The sequence below is a fragment of the Nilaparvata lugens genome, chromosome 11 (assembly GCF_014356525.2).
Source record: "Nilaparvata lugens isolate BPH chromosome 11, ASM1435652v1, whole genome shotgun sequence".
NCBI classification, from domain to species: domain Eukaryota; kingdom Metazoa; phylum Arthropoda; class Insecta; order Hemiptera; family Delphacidae; genus Nilaparvata; species Nilaparvata lugens.
In genome coordinates this window covers 3,696,157-3,713,702 of record NC_052514.1, presented here as the reverse complement: position 1 = coordinate 3,713,702, position 17,546 = coordinate 3,696,157, and the positions used below count along the sequence as shown (strand labels likewise).

The 17,546-nt window shown below is 36.1% G+C and overlaps 1 protein-coding gene and 1 long non-coding RNA gene across 2 annotated transcripts in view; one reads left to right on the top strand and one right to left on the bottom strand.

Annotated features, from left to right (window-relative positions):
• The window catches only part of LOC120353528, a 30,358-nt gene extending 19,225 nt beyond the window's left edge, over nt 1–11,133 (top strand). The window contains exon 3 of the long non-coding RNA XR_005572436.1: nt 10,979–11,133. This is a non-coding gene — a long non-coding RNA (uncharacterized LOC120353528). The remainder of the gene's footprint in view (nt 1–10,978) is intronic.
• LOC120348753 (dnaJ homolog subfamily C member 28-like) overlaps nt 1–17,074 on the bottom strand; it is a 29,518-nt gene extending 12,444 nt beyond the window's left edge. Inside the window, exons 1-4 of the mRNA XM_039437440.1 lie at nt 16,919–17,074; nt 11,020–11,151; nt 9,028–9,165; nt 1,060–1,277 (exon numbers count right to left, since the gene is read on the bottom strand). Of these exons, the coding sequence (XP_039293374.1) occupies nt 1,060–1,277; nt 9,028–9,165; nt 11,020–11,151; nt 16,919–17,011 (581 nt within the window). The 5' untranslated portion in view covers nt 17,012–17,074. The remainder of the gene's footprint in view (nt 1–1,059; nt 1,278–9,027; nt 9,166–11,019; nt 11,152–16,918) is intronic.
• Nucleotides 17,075–17,546: the final 472 nt, after the last annotated feature.

Below are 17,546 nucleotides of genomic sequence, written 5' to 3'. Positions count from 1 at the left end.
TGATTTACACTAAAATGTGTCGTTTACTAGCTGCGTGAATGAAGAAAGGCTGTTTTACAAACCTACCGACTAGAAAAGTGTAAATTTCTTTTATTCCATTAATCTCAAACTTTCTATCGAGAAAAATTCATTTAATGAATGGTTATCAAACATATTGTTGGCTATGTATTATATGCTATGGTAAACAAACTATCAGCGCATGCGCAGAGAAGCAAGCAGACTACAATAATCGACCAATAAGAGCTCAGATAGTTGGAACCTGTTGGAACTGTACCAGGTCGGACAATTTACCATACTTCGACTGTGGGGCAGAAACTGGAACAGAATCTGTCAAAATTCCTCCCATGGAACGTGGAACTTTTTACTTGGTAAATTGTCAATCAGACAATTTACCACATTCCATGTACACAGAACGGGCCCAATATAGCCGATAAAATTAGCTGTTCTTGTATTACAGGACTTCTAAATTTTTATGAAAAAGGGGCCAGACCTCATAACGAGCTGGTATTTTGGATCTTTCTTCCACAGTCAAGAGAGGGGGCATTTTAAAACTGAAACAAATGAAAATTGGTGTTGAACACAACCTCAAGGAGTGCTCTATCTAACATTTATGTAGTCCTAACAAAATTGGTTCATAGATAAAGATTTTATAGCTGTATTTATTTTTTTATTTATTTACAATGCAAATAACACTAATGTAATAACATTGAAAGATGAAATAATAAGGTAGTCCTTGTGCTATTTTTCATCCAAATTTATAAGTGACAAAGTCCAAGATAAGGTTAGAATTTCACGTGTACAATTTTATAAAATTTTAGTCCAAAATAAACATTAAAAATATAAATTTTGAATTTAGATGGCTTGAATTAATAAATTAATTAGAAATATTTCACTCAATTGCCACTTGTAACGAATAATATTGAGTTATTTAAGAAAATTTGGAACCATTGAAGAAACACAAATATAGGAAATATAAAAATAGGGAGTGGCTTATCAGACACTCTGTAGTATTGGACACTCTCATTAGTGGTTTTATTAAACAGAACAGAAATCTCGGACCGTGTTTTGATCTTCTTGGCCTCAGCTTTGTCCTTGAGAGCCAGCGCTTGTTCCTCCGTGCAAACGGTTTCCGATATGACCTTGTCCATGCGGTGTTGGAACACGTTCTTAACAGCTGTTTCGGCGCGGCTCTTCTGGTAGTGACACTCTCTCTGCGAGGGGGTTCCCGTGCCCCAACCCCCGTAGGTTAGGTACTGTCTGTGTTGGGGGGCTGTGTGCTGCAACATTCATTCATTCATTTCATGATAATTATTATTGTAAGTAATTCAAAATAACTTATAGTTAAACTCTGCACACACTCATCCATTTTTGTTTGTATGATATTTTGATATGCTTATGAATTCTATTAGATTGAAAGGAACTTGATAAACATCATCTGTTTAATCTAATGATGGATTGGAAATTCGGATGGGTCCATGATTATTGGCATGGGCAGTATAGCTGGGTCCAGGATTATTGGCAGGGGCAGTATAGCTGGGTCCAGGATTATTGGCAGGGGCATATGCTGGGTCCAGATTATTGGCAGGGGCATATAGCTGGTCCGGATTATTGGCAGGGGCAGTATAGCTGGGTCCAGGATTATTGGCAGGGGCAGCATAACTGGACAAGGATTAGCAGGGGCAGTATAGCTGGGTCCAGGATTATTCAAATTTCAAATTCAAATTTATTCACTCGAAATTCATACAAAATATTAACAAAAGTATAACACAAGTTACAAGTGAACAAGATACTACTCACAAAAAGTACAGTATGTTACTGGACTTTGTCCGCGAATAGGAGTCAGATACAAAGTGTTATAAGTAAGATTATTTATTTTATAAATTGATATAGTTTAAGATTTAGTAGGTCTAGGAAAAGGAGTTGGGAAGAAGAGAGATTCAGAATTTAAGTATGATGTAATGAAGATGAAATGAAGATGATTGAGCGCAAGCTCGCACATACATACAAAACAAACATTTTTAGTATCATTTACCATTATAAATTACACCCATTTGTAGAGAAAGAGCGATAATACCTATCAATCTACAAAGAAATAATATAATTAAAATAACAATCAATTCCATAGTGTAGTATAATTCAACAGAAAGACAGTTATTAGTGACATCATCGAGACAAAAACGTATCACACAGAATAAATTGATGGACTATGTAGTAGTCAATACAAGGTTGACTTGATTTGTGGATATATATTGGAACTTATTAACTTAAAACCTTAAAGAAGCCTTCCACCTCGACTGGCGAATGGCGCCATAGCCAAAGCTTAGTTTTATTCATGAAGTGTTTATGGGTATTTATTCTTCTCAAATCAGGTGGTAGTAAGTTATAAAATTTCGGAGCAAGAAAAAGAAAACACCTCTGGAACGTGGTACAGTTCGATTTTGGAAGCCTAACAATCATTTGAGTAGTTTGCCGTGTTACAACAGAAATTTCATCATCGTTGTTATATACTGAAACAGATCTGTTACCACTTATTGATAAAATAAAGACAGAACCTTCAGCACATAAGTGTGTCTCAGTGGTAGAATATTCAATGATTTGAAAATTGGAAATGTATGTGACCTCCTATTAACTCCCTGTATAATCCTTATTACAGACTTCTGTAGCACTACAAGCCTTCTATAATGAGAAACAAAAGTGGATGCCCAACAGGAAATTCCATAAACAAGCTTAGAATGAAAAAATGCATAGTACATAATCCGTAGAAAATGTTTAGGGAAAAACTGCTTCAAGTGATAAAATCGTCTTATCAAGAACATGAAATACATCTTTATTTTCTTTATGTGGGAGTCCCAAGTTAATTTATAATCAAGAATCAAATCTAAGTATTTTATTGTATCAGATTGATTTATCTCATCACAGCCACATGACACACTATTACAACCAACTTTATGATATTTTAGAGAAACTGGAAAACTGAAAGGAGCTGATAAGGAGAAATTTATATATTTAGTTTTAGATGCATTTAGTGCTAATTTATTATATTGGAACCAACAACACAAGTCATTAAGATCCATCTGCATCATTTCTTGCAATTTCATCTCACTGTCAGAAGAATATGCTAACGCAGTATCATCTGCAAAAGAAGTTAAAGAGCCTTGAAAGTTATGGGAAAAAAGATCATTCAAGTAAATCAAAAAAAGGACTGGACCCAATACCGATCCCTGAGGTACACCACAGGTGATCAAAGCCAATTCACTACTAAATTCACCAATGGACACATATTGTCTACGATTATACAGATGACTCGATCCATCTAAAGGCCATCCCCCGGATACCAGATTCATGCAATTTGCGTAAAAGAATGCAATGATCTACCGTATCAAAGGCTTTTTTTATGTCCAGGAATAGACCTGAAGTTCTACTCTTATACGGTTTGTTGATCCATTATAGATTCCAGACATGAAATTTTGCAAAGCATGCTCGGTGTTCAGACCCTCCTGAAACCTATTGTTGCTTATTGAAAAATTTGAATTGCTTGTAAAACCGATTAATCGCTTCTTGAATAGTTTTTCAAGTAATTTAGAAAAAATAGAGAGCAATGAAATGGTCTGTAATTAGAAATGTCGGTATGTGATCCAGATTTGAAAATAGGAATCACCTTGGCAATTTTTAGATCGGCAGGAATACAACCTCCAAAAGAAGTGTTGAAGATATCACATAGAATCGGAACTATTAAAGTAGATATAGCCTTGAGAAGTTCAGAACAAATTGAGTCAGGACCTGGAGACTTGCCCTTTTTTAATAAATTTATTTCATACAACAGTTCATCAGGAGTGACCGGCCTTAAAAACAAAGAATTACAGGAACGATAATTTTGAATTTGCGTTCATACGATTTTTTTGTAGCATCATCTAAATCAGCTATAGATGACACAATTTGTCCAGAAATTCTTATGAAATAATCGTTGAATTTATTTGCCAGAACCTGTTCATCCAAAATCACAGAGTCATCAATATTCAAAGATATTGGCTTTTCCTTAGAGGATGACTGACCGCAATAACTATTAATAATCTCCCACTGTCGCTTGGGAGGGTAGGCTTTCAAATTAGAAAAATATTTCACCTTCTGCTCCTTAATTAATTTGACTATTTTATTTTTAGAAGTTATAAAATCATTTTTAAGTTGGACATTATGAGGGTTTTTAGAAAGTTTTATAGAGTTTGTCTCGATTCTTTATTTCCGAGCACAAACTTTTCATCATCCATGCTTTAGAAATTTATAATGCTTTTTCGATTGTAATTGTGAAAATTGAGAAGTAGCATCGTCTATGTAAGAATTAAGCACATTCATGAAAGCAGAAAATTTTACATCAACATTATCATAGGCGAGAATACGCCTCCAGTCATGCTTTAATAGTAAACTATTTAGTTTCTTATAATCTACTTTTTTCCTAATTTGTGGAACCATATCATTATCATTTGTGTTTTTAATAAGGGACAATGAAGCTGATACAGCTCTGTGATCAGTGATATGTGATTCAATTACCGCACTATGTATTTTATTAGCGTTGAATTTTGATTTGAAGAAAATGTGATCTATACAGGTAGAACTTACATTAGTTACTCGAGTGTCAATGTTGACAAGAGATTCGAATCCATTAGAGCTCAGCATTTCCAAATATTCGAATGCCTTATCATTGTTTATGTCATTAATATTTATATTAATATCACCTAAAATTATAGAGTTATTGCTGCCTTTGTCATTCTCCAAGAAGCCACCAGCAAGGTCATTTAAGAAGTTATCAATACAAAAAGCTTGCCATCTATATAAACTTAAAACATTAAAACAATAGTTAGATATTTCGAATTTCAACAAAATGGAATCAGCACCCTGAATTTCCATATCTAATCTTGAGCAATTAATCCCCTTATTGGTTGATACGAAAACTGCAATTCCAGAGGCTCGTGTTACATTACTACCCGCAAAATATCCAATGTAGCCATCAATATAAACGGAGACGTCATCAAGTGGCTGAAACCACGTCTCAGTCAATACTATTATGTCAGGTTTCAATTTCCAGCAATTAATGTAAGCAATAAATGCATCAACATTTTTATTAAGACTGCGAATTTTTGGTGAATTATCGTTAGATTATCGGCATCAGTAACAAAACACGAGTTTATCTCGGTAATGTCAATTAAATATTTACATTCTTCCATCATTATAGATCCAAATAAACTTAGAAGAGATAATAGAAATAGGCTCCGAAGAAAATTGTTTACATGTACCAACAATAGGTCCATACTAGTTACATCATTCACACCACAAGCACTCAGATGAAAACAGATGAAGGGATATGTAAGGAAACGTATATGAGTGAAGAAAGAACAGGAGATAGAATTGAAAAGATGAAAGCATTTCAATATGATTAATTCATGACAAGAAGTAATACGCTTACTAAGGGGTTCAACGTCAATGAGACTCATACAAAAAGTAATAAATAGAAGATAAATGAATAATGATATAAATAATAATTATCAGCAATGTGTTCTGACAAAATTGAAAAAGTACTATTAGAAATTAAAAATATAATCTAGAATCTTCATAAAGCAAAAAAAAAAAAAAAATTGTTTTGATACTTTCAAAAGTAGTGAAAAAATGATAATAATAATAATAATCAATAAATGAAAATAAGACCCTGCCACCTATATCATAAGGAGAGAAGAAAAAAAAAACGTACGACTTTCAAGAGATGAGAGCAGGAAGAGCCAGATAACATATAGGCCTACTATAATTAATACAAAATCAAATTATTGTTCATGATGAAGACATTTCATAATAGATAGTTCAAAATTGAAGATCAGTTCAAATATAATTCAGTTCAATGCAATTACATAATATTCATTCATGGTTGTAGATCTTCACTTGAGCTCACAATGACAGGTTTGGAGTTGGTGTCCCTTTTAGTGTAGATTCGCCCATTCTTAAACCAAACGTATTGAAACTTTCCGGCCTTTTGCATTGTTTTAGCAGTTTTAAAGAGGCTACGATTCAAAGGTGACATAGTTTCATTCACGTAGATCATCTTAGTCTTGTCAGCGAAGCCTAGATCAGCCAAAGTGAGTCCCTTATTATTTTTGAAGCAGTTCATGAATTTATTCTTGTATGTAAAACCAACGAACTTGACTATAATAGGAGGCTGCATTATGCCTTTATAACTGGAAGTTGATGGTAGCCTATGGCTTGTCAATCATAAAGTCCTTCAACTGAAATCCCACAGCTAGAGAAATTCTATTCAAGATAGCAATCAAATTCTCATTTTTATCATAAGGACACCTATCAAATCAATGCAGTTTTTTCTGAGATATTGATTTAAATTATTTTCTCAACAGAAAGTTTTTGAAAGTTTTTATTCAACTGCACATTACAAGTTTGAATCGATCAATATTTTTGCAGCATTCATTAATATCAACTTATTTTTTTCAATCGCGGCAGCATTATCGTTGTTCAGTTCAAATAAATGTTCAATAGACTTTATGATGTCCTTCTGTTCGTTCTTAATAGTGGTTATATCAGTCTGAATCGTATCAACCTTTCTGATAAGAATATCTATTTTCGAACTAAAAGTTTCACTGAGAACACCACCAGTTGTTTGTTGCGACAATAATTGATTATGACTATCAACTCCTGCACCCCCACCGCCATCCCTCCCCTGCATCCCCTCGCCTCACTGAACCTCTCCCATCCCCACCATCTCCACAGCCACTTTTCGACTTAGAGCCCTTCATAATGGAAGCTGCTCTTTGTTAAATATTTCACACATTTATCGAAAGAATGAGAGTATTATGAATGTATAGGAAATTATTGAACTGTAGAATACTTCCTGTGCCAATATCCTTCACACTTGTACAATTTCACAGCAAAAACACACTTTCATCTATTTCAAAAATACAACAAAATAACAGAGTCTCGCCGACACGTCTTCTCACCTCAACATTCCGATTGCAACTGAATGGCTATTGGCAGGGGCAGAATAGCTGGGTCCAGGATTATTGGCAGGGGCAGAATAGCTGGGTCCAGGATTATTGACAGGGGCAGTATAGCTGGGTCCAGGATTATTGGCAGGGGCAGCATAACTGGACAAGGATTAGCAGGGGCAGTATAGCTGGGTCCAGGATTATTGGCAGGGGCAGAATAGCTGGGTCCAGGATTATTGGCAGGGGCAGTATAGATGGGTCCAGGATTATTGGCAGGGGCAGCATAACTGGACAAGGATTAGCAGGGACAGTATAGCTGGGTCAAGGATTATTGACAGGGGCAGAATAGCTGGGTCCAGGATTATTGGCAGGGGCAGTAAAGCTGGGTCCAGGATTATTGGCAGGGGCAGCATAACTGGAGAAGGATTAGCAGGGGCAGTATAGCTGGGTCCAGGATTATTGGCAGGGGCAGCATAACTGGACAAGGATTAGCTGGGGCAGTATAGCTGGGTCCAGGATTATTGGCAGGGGCAGAATAGCTGGGTCCAGGATTATTGGCAGAGGGGGTATAGCTGGGTCCAGGATTATTGGCAGGTGCAGCATAACTGGACAAGGATTAGCAGGGGCAGTATAGCTGGGTCAAGGATTATTGGCAGGGGCAGCATAACTGGACAAGGATTAGCAGGGGCAGTATAGCTGGGTCCAGGATTATTGGCAGGGGCAGCATAACTGGACAAGGATTAGCAGGGGCAGTATAGCTGGGTCCAGGATTATTGGCAGGGGCAGAATAGCTGGGTCCAGGATTATTGGCAGGGGCAGTATAGCTGGGTCCAGGATTATTGGCAGGGGCAGCATAACTGGACAAGGATTAGCAGGGGCAGTATAGCTGGGTCCAGGATTATTGGCAGGGGCAGTATAGCTGGGTCCAGGATTATTGGCAGGGGCAGAATAGCTGGGTCCAGGATTTTGGCATGGGCAGCATAACTGGACAAGGATTAGCAGGGGCAGTATAGCTGGGTCCAGGATTATTGGCAGGGGCAGTATAGCTGGGTCCAGGATTATTGCAGGGGCAGTATAGCTGGGTCCAGGATTATTGGCAGGGGCAGCATAACTGGACAAGGATTAGCAGGGGCAGTATAGCTGGGTCCAGGATTATTGGCAGGGGCAGAATAGCTGGGTCCAGGATTATTGGCAGGGGCAGTATCTGGGTCCAGGATTATTGGCAGGGGCAGCATGACTGGACAAGGATTAGCAGGGGCAGTATAGCTGGGTCCAGGATTATTGGCAGGGGCAGAATAGCTGGGTCCAGGATTATTGGCAGGGGCAGTATAGCTGGGTCCAGGATTATTGGCAGGTGCAGCATAACTGGACAAGGATTAGCAGGGGCAGTATAGCAGGGTCCAGGATTATTGGCAGGGGCAGCATAACTGGACAAGGATTAGCAGGGGCAGTATAGCTGGGTCCAGGATTTTTGGCAGGGGCAGCATAACTGGACAAGGATTAGCAGGGGCAGTATAGCTGGGTCCAGGATTATTGGCAGGGGCAGGTCCAGTATCTCTGTTGGGGACAATATTGCCGGGAAATGGTAGCAGTCTCTGAAAAGAAATAGAAGGTTAAAGGTTATGTTAGAAAACATGTAATGTTGTAATGTATGGATTTCAATAAATGAAAGTAGAAGCCCTAAGGTTATGTTAGGAAACATGTGATGTTGTTTTTATTTCAAAACAAAAAACATGGTGACGAGTTAATAGTTTAGAAAATTGTGTATACCAGCACCACTCACATTGGAGGGTGGTGTGGTTTCAAACTGGAAAAGATTCAAACAAACTTTTGAAATTTATTTACTTTCTAGTGGAAAGAGTGTGAAAAAGGAACCAGTGAAAGTTGAAGCTCAAAGAGCTTGTCCGCATATTAGAGTATGATCAATAATATAATAAAGGAAAGAATTGGCTAGGGCTAGCCAATTGACGAATGACGCATCATCACGTTGTGGCATTATTTGTTAATTATTGTGAATATTAATTATTATTAATTTGAATGAATAACTTACATTAATATTCTGTTCTTCAACTCCTTTTTGTGCCCCTTTCTTTTCGTCATAGTATAATCCATATTCTCCCACTCCTTCGTTCTTTTTCCACCTGTCCTCAGAGAATTTCTTTTGTAGTCTTCTATAAGCATTTTCTATCTGAAAAATGATCAATTCATTTATCAGTCACTTCAATTCTTTTTTCAGCCACTTCAATTCATCTATCAGTTATGAAACAATCTTATTGTAATTTTATTTACAATTACAGAGCAACTGCAAGCTTTTTGGGGGTTTTCAAAGATTTCTATTGGATAAATATTTGTGTTGAATATCCACATCCAGTCTTTTCCACTATTAATTTCGAACTTCAATTATTTCAAAACACTGAGGGCCGTTTGCACAGTCAAAACTTCAACTGAATTTAATCAGCTGTTGACTTGAACTTAAAATAAAACAAATCATAGCAAACGAGACTTGATACGGATTTAATCCAGTATAAAATGAAATTTAGTTTAAACTGTCACTGTGCAAATGGCCTTAATGAAGTGAAAAATGCACTTATAATAATTAAGAGTGACGATCGTTGCGACCTTGTGTAGGCCATCATCAGAGTCTATAATAGTAAGTGCATTTCTCACTTCAATTTAAGTTTCTTTAAATATTTATTGATTAGGACCTAATTAGTTATTTATTGATAAAAACAAGTTACAATTAATATTATATAGTATGTATTTAAATTGAGTTCTAAAATATTACTTATGTCACTCTTGGCATTCTGCTTGTTTTTGTGTGTCAAATTGTTGCCAGAAATCGTTAATAATTGAAATAGATTAAAAACCATCACAATTTTCTTAACCAACCAATTATATATACAGGTTTGTGCCTTGTTTCTCACAAAGTTTCAATGAAAAATATTGCCTCCTTGAAAATTCAAAAATGTAGGTATTGACTTTTAAGAAAATGTTCCCTCAATAACATATTCTCAATTTTTCTCTATTAAAATATTGTCAACTAGAGAAGATATTAGAAGAAGATATCTCATGGTATAGGGTGTTTATGTTTCTAATTTCACTGTTAACTCAAGCCGATAGTCCTAGTACAGTAGTTCTTTATCGTGAAGCTGTGTGACGCTGGTAGTCTCTCATACTGCGCCGTTCTTACACTATCACTCGGTCAAAACAGTAATAATAGACAGAAATAGGCTTGAGTTAACAAAACTCGGCTAGGAATTTGGAACATAAACAATATACGATATCACGGTAAAAGTGCAAAAACTAATAATGAAGATCATCAAGCAGAGGCCACCTCGTTATCCGTCAGACCAGCTCTACAATGAGTTTGGTGTGATGGACATAAGACAGCTCTACTCCTTGGAAATAATTAGCAGACTACACAAAAACCCGGAAAGTTTTCAACATAGGAACCAGAGTCATAACACAAGAAACAGAAACCTTCTTATTACGAACGTGGCTAGGAAGGCAATATATCAACGACACTTCAACCACCTGGCACCAAAACTCCACAATCTACTTCCTGCACAAATCAAGTCAATAGAAAACCCTACAAGATTCAAAACTGCCGCTAAGAACTGGATTATCTCAACTGGAAGACATCATATAGAAAATATAATCTCAAACAATATGTGAGCTCACTTACCCAACGTATTTGCAGTTTGCACCTTCACCCACAATCTATTACTACTACTAACACCTACTCTAGTACATGGGTTTCCCATAGTTGAGTAGGTTAATTTCCAATAGAATTGAATTCCATATTTTCTCATAAGCCTATTGTATTGTAGATATTTTATACTTTTTATGTTTTAATTGTTTGTTGCATTTTTTAAAGGAAATAAATTTATTTATTATTATATCTTCTTCTGATACATTTTCTTTATGATATTGTATTTTCTTGAATAGTTGACTATAAAAATGTAATATGTAAAGAATCTTGGTTTATTGTTTTGTTACAGGTCTCAATCATGTAAAAATGGACGATCAACTGATACAAAACCTCTTGAAATCGCTGTGGATCCGCCTTCTCTGAGCCGCTGTCAGGATGATATTTCTTGACTAGTTGAACAAAAGCCTGTCGAACGGTTTCCTGGTCACTTCCATAAGGCACCCCCAACAGGTAATAACTTTTCTGAAATTTGAAATAAAAATTATATCACTTTTTTGTTACTAAATAGGACGACTAGCAGTCAAATTTCTTCAATAGATGAATTTATTGACTTACTGTGACAACGAGATCTTTAGGCTGGTCTCCAATCTTTATTGATCATTCAAAATTAGAGAAAAATTATAGTAGAATATGATTTGATACTGTAAATAGTTTGTTTTTTCAAGTTCTGCTTTTTAAATTGTACTGCTCAGTGGGCTTTTTGAGGACAATAGTGGGATTGAGTTCTGGTGCCCTCTAATATGTATATTTTCAAATGCATAAATCATAATTATCTCAATGATTCATTGTAAATATACGAGTACTATTTCATTTTTCAAATAGAATTGTATAATACTGTGTGGAAAGTGAATTCATATAACTATAATAAAGGAAAGAACTGGCTTATAAACTGAAAGTATTAATATAACTGAAAGATAATAAACTGAAAGAACTGGCTTACTGAAAGTACGCTTAACACGTACGGGATAAAAAACTTATGTTTGACGCATCATCACGGCAATCATCACGGCATATGAACTACTGGACTTATTAACTTGAATTTTTGCATATAAATTCTTAATTAACCGAGGATGTTTATAGGCCTATTTTCAATTCTTCAAGAGTTCATTACATCAAGTTTTCAGTTTTCATGTTTATAGGCCTATTTTCAATTCTTCAAGATTTCATTACAAGTTTTCAGTTTGTAAAGTTTTTAAATGGACTCTTGCGAAGCAAGTGTTACCTGCTAGAATACAATAAAGGCCTACTTGTAGATCCCACTCCGCTATTGGTCGTTATAACATAGTGGAGTGGCGAAGATGGACAGTATTAGAAAAAGTAGATATTAAAAAATAATGCATTGTATGTAGGCTATTTAAGTAATGTTAATATTCAAGTAATGTATTTAAAGTGTCAGAACTTAGTGGACTAGCGAAGGTATAGTGAGGTCCACGTTACAATGGCAATGGAGAAAGATAGGAGAACATCGTTGCCGATTCTCTGCCTAGCCACTGTCATCTATAGAGGCAGTAATTAACATTGGCGTTTAGCTGTAAACCTCTTCGAGGTTTACATGTTATACATACATACATACCAGCTAGTGCTGGGTCTGGGTGTTTACAATGCCTCTCCATCTTGTTCGGTCCTCCCACCATCGCTCGTCCTCCACCTGCCGCCATCGGTGTCCTCTCTTCTCCACTTCGTTGGCCACTGAGTCTGTCCATCGTCGTCGCGGTCGTCCTCTTGGTCTCCTCCCTTCAATCCTCATCTCCTCCATTCTCCTTGGCAGCCGATCCTCTCTCATTCTCTTCATGTGCCCAAACCAGCGTAGTCTCATACTTTCAGCCTTTTCCCTTATACTCCCCATGTTCAATTCTCTTCTTATATCCTCATTTCTAACTCTGTCTCTTCGTGTCTTCCCCTTTATTGACCTGAGGAACCTCATTTCTCCTGCCTGTATTCGACTCCACTCTCTTTCCGTCATCGTCATTACATGTTATGTATTCTAAATAAATAAATAGTTACAACTGTTTATTCTTGTTAAAAATATTATCACTTGTATTTTATTAGTCGAGAATTTATATTCTGCAATGATTGAATAATAAATTTTTATAATTGAGGTTGAATATTTTGTTGAAAAAAATATATTTCTACATAGTTGAAAACTGATCTGGCAACGTGGCGGAGCTAGAAAAGGAAGGATAGCGCTATCTGCTTTGTCAAATGATAGACAAGGATAGCAACACCAATGTTAATCAGGTACTGCCATTATAACGTGGACCTCAATATTTGTAGTATCTATGATTTATCTATAATAATACCTATATATTTGAAATGCTTATTATTCAGTTATAGTTCTCCACCAGTTAGCTAACTGCAATTTCTATACTCTGTCCAAATTCGCATGAGCTCAGAAGTATTAGGCCGACCCTCCTACTATTCACACACACACACACACACACACACACACAGCGCAGTCTCCTTTTGTGTGTGTGAGTAAAGGGACAGTCTGCCTTTTCACCTGTATAGGCTACTACGTAGTAAATACATAGTATATCAATGGCGCAGGTAGGCCAGGCGTGTGTACCTGCGCGTGGGGGAGCAAGGGTCGGCCTAATTTTTCAGAGCTCATGCGAAATTGGACAGAGTATAGGGTTTTGTGTAAGAAATGGATTCATATACGTTATATTATTTTAATCTCATTTCATTTCTTGACGTGTGATAAGTGATAACTTCGAAAACCTGTGGATTGGATGATCTAAAAAATGTTGAATGGATTATTCAAAGCATCAAGTAAAAAGGTAATTATGAAACTTATTCGATTTATTTTTGATCACATTGAATTCGTATAGATGCAATCTTGATTATGCATGTCTTAGGCTAGGCGCACACCAGTTAGTCAAGACAAGACATGATCAGACACGTTTAGTCACAATACTTCACATTGTTGCTTATGACGCAACTCACACTGATTAGTCATGGCAATTAGACATGTCCTCATAAGCAACTATGTGAAGTATTGTTGACCGAAGCGAAGCTAAGGTCTTAGTTTCGACTCGATCGGCTTTTGTCTGTTTGTTTGTTTGTACCGCAGTTAAAGTCGCAGTTATTGTCCGATTTGATGAAATTTGGTATGCAAGTTCTTTGAAACAAGGCGCAGAAACGTATGTGTAACGATTTTTGGTAAGACCTCCGGTTTTTTTGTAATATTTAAAAAACCGTAGAATAAGCTCAAAAGTTACTTTTTCGTATCTTTGAAGATCCAGCAACTCATGTTCCTACTTTTTCGCCATAATATTGAATCCACTTATCATGAAAACTCATTAGCAAACTCCTGTCATTGTCACCAACAAACTCATCTTATTTAGAATAATTTTTCATCTCACCATCGTCTGTGAGACGATTCATCATCTAAATTGCCTACTGTATATTCCATTTTTCCGTCAGTTGACCAATTCCTTATAATTAATTATTAGAAAAGTTGTAATATATGTTTATATTGGGAATATGGAGACGATATAAAGGTACCTCCTTGATAAGTCCGGTGTCCTTGCAAACAGTGTCTCTAGCACTTCCAATGGAGAAAATAATAGATGACATGGCTAAATCTTCACAATATACTGTACTTACTGGCCCTTCTCATTAGATTGAGAGTTGTATTCATGAGCGAGGTCTACTGTTCGCAGAACTACTAAATACTAAACATGACTAGTCTTGTCTTGACTAATCGGTGTGTGCCCAGCCTTAGCTTGCAAATGAGAAAGAAAATCTGGAGAGAGCAATAGGAACACTCACACTGAACGCGTGCACTTGCTGGTTGCGTTTAGTGTGTGCAGCTACATGCAAGTCACAACGTGTTTCAATGGCACCTCTCAGATTTTGTTTTCTCGGCGCATGCATGATTCGACGTGCATGTGCACATATATGCATACAATGTGATCACACCCTTCGTGCCGGTTGCAAAAAAGCCGGTTAAATTTTAATCGTAATTTATTCCACGAGAACTAATCAGAAAAGCCGTCTTCAACTAGTAGTTCTGTGAACAAGCCAGTTTATCAGAGATTGACAATGGTGTAATAACTGAAACCGGTCTTTCTAAGTGTCAATAAATGTGTGGTTTTTGACAATTTCTTAGTCTTTTTCATTCAATATGAATAATTACTACAATATCAACTTTTCAACTACACAAAAAGTTCTGTGAACATTAGACCTCAGGCAGTTTTCTCATCCACACGTATCTGATGTCACCTGTTCTAGTTGATTCACTTGAATCACAATTCACAGTTGAATCATAATTTACTCCTAAAAACCGTTATTTGTTTTCTCCTAGACCAAAAACTCACTTAATAAACTCAGTTCACGTTTAAATTTGTATCCCATATGATGATTTATCTAGTTTCGTGATAATGTTTCCATCTGATAAAAATATTTCTCAACTATTTTGAAATTAATTATTTTTTAATCAACAATATTATAATTTCTTCAGCATTATTCAATTCATTAAATCATTTATTTTATTTTCAATCACCTATTGAATTTGTTTTTCAAATGTGAGAATATTGATACTGATGGGCACGCATCATAGAAAATATTGAAACCCTACCTTATAGAAATAGACACGGCCAGACATCTGTGTAATGCATGCAATGAATAATCCACTTGTCAGCTGATTGATTATGAATAATAATTCTACAGTCTGATTAATCCTATCTTCAAAGTAGATGATTGACCGAGCGAAGTGAGGTCCAAGATTCAAGTCGACGGTTTGGCATTTGTCTTAATGTTTATATGTTGCGCATTTACGGCGAAACGCGGTAATAGATTTTCATGAAATTTGACAGGTATGTTCCTTTTTTAATTGCGCGTCGACGTATATACAAGGTTTTTTTTTGGAAATTTTGCATTTCAAGGATAATATAAAAGGAAAAAAGGAGCCTCCTTCATACGCCAATATTAGAGTAAAAATCAGACTATAAAATTATTCATCATAAATCAGCTGACAAGTGATTACACAGATGTGTGGAGAAGCCAGTCTATTGCTGTATTTCCATAAGGTCTATAGTTTCAATCAGGTACTTGTGGATGAGAATACTGCTGCGTGAGGTCTACTGTTCACAGAACTACTAGTTTTATTTTCAATCACCTATTAAAATTGTTTTTCAAATGTGAGAATATTGATACTGATGGGCACGCATCATAGAATATATTGAAACCCTACCTTATAGAAATAGTCACGGCCAGACATCTGTGTAATGCATGCAATGAATAATCCACTTGTCAGCTGATTGATTATGAATAATTCTATAGTCTGATTAATCCTATCTTCAAAGTAGATGATTGACCGAGCGAAGTGAGGTCCTAGATTCAAGTCGACGGTTTGGCATTTTTCTTAATTTTTAAATGTTTATATGTTGCGCATTTAAGGCGAAACGCGGTAATAGATTTTCATGAAATTGGACAGGTATGTTCCTTTTTTAATTGCGCGTCGACGTATATACAAGGTTTTTGGAAATTTTGCATTTCAGGATAATATGAAAGGAAAAGGAGCCTCCTTCATACGCCAATTTTACGGTAAAAAACTATAGAATTATTCATCATAAATCAGCTGACAAGTGATTACACAGATGTGTGGAGAAGCCAGTCTATTGCTGTATTTCCATAAGGTCTATAGTTTCAATCAGGTACTTGTGGATGATAATACTGCTGCGTGAGGTCTACTGTTCACAGAACTACTCGTTTTATTTTCAATCACCTATTAAATTTTGTTTTTCAAATGTGAGAATATTGATACTGATGGACTCGCATCATATTGAAACCCTTCCTTATAGAAATAGACATGGCCTGTGTAATGCATGCAATGAATAATCCACTTGTCAGTTGATTGATTATGAATAATTCTATAGCCTGTTGATCCTATCTTCAAAGTAGATGATATATATAGTGATATCAGAGTATGGAGGAATTCCTTTTCTTTTTCATAGTATCCTTTAATAATGCAAAATTTCAAAAAACCTTGTGTATACATCGACGCGCAGTTGAAAAAGGAATATTCCTGCCAAACCTTATCGGATTCTATCAACGCGTTTGGCCGTAATCGCATTACATACAGACAGACAAAAGCAAGTTGAAACGTAGACCTCACTACGTTTGGTCAAAAAAGGCCTTCTTTGATTGGTTCTCGTGAACTTAATCACGGTTAAAATTTAACCGGCTTTTGTGCAACCGAGCCTTAGATTGTTAATTAGTTTACCTTCACGCTCAACTCATCAGTTTTGAAAGTGCAGTATTCACAACGGAGAAATCCATGGTTTTTCTTCAAGTTTGTTTGGAAATACTTAAACATAAATTTAATTGATTCTTGGCCCAATAGTAAATTTGTAATCGGTTTTCGTTTGGATGCTATTTCCATCTGAAAAATAGAAACCGTTATTAAGCTGCAACTTGAATGCAATCAGACAAAAGTCATTATTTTACCAACTCCAACATGTTTAAATTAAATTCTTAAATCTCTAAATTTCTGTAATTATTTCTGAAGAAACAAATTTAATCCTTTTTGTTATAATTTATGGGTAGGCCTAAAAACTGACTCTTGTATCAGTACTTGCCTTTTATAGAGAAAATTTTTACTTTGATGCTTCCGTTTCTTCATTTTTTATATTCAATTCTGTGACTTGACCTTCCGGCAGTCAGGCTGTGTACAACAGTGTCAGTTTTTTTGCTGCACAAAACTATTGAATGGAGTGGTGTCAGTGAATGAGTCGCCTATGCATTCCAAAACTTTCCCCCATCACTCCACTGAGTTGCAGTATCAACCGAGCAATGGTTCAGTCTTTAGGTGCCATTTAGTCGCCACAGTGCATAAGATAGGGAAAGACTGT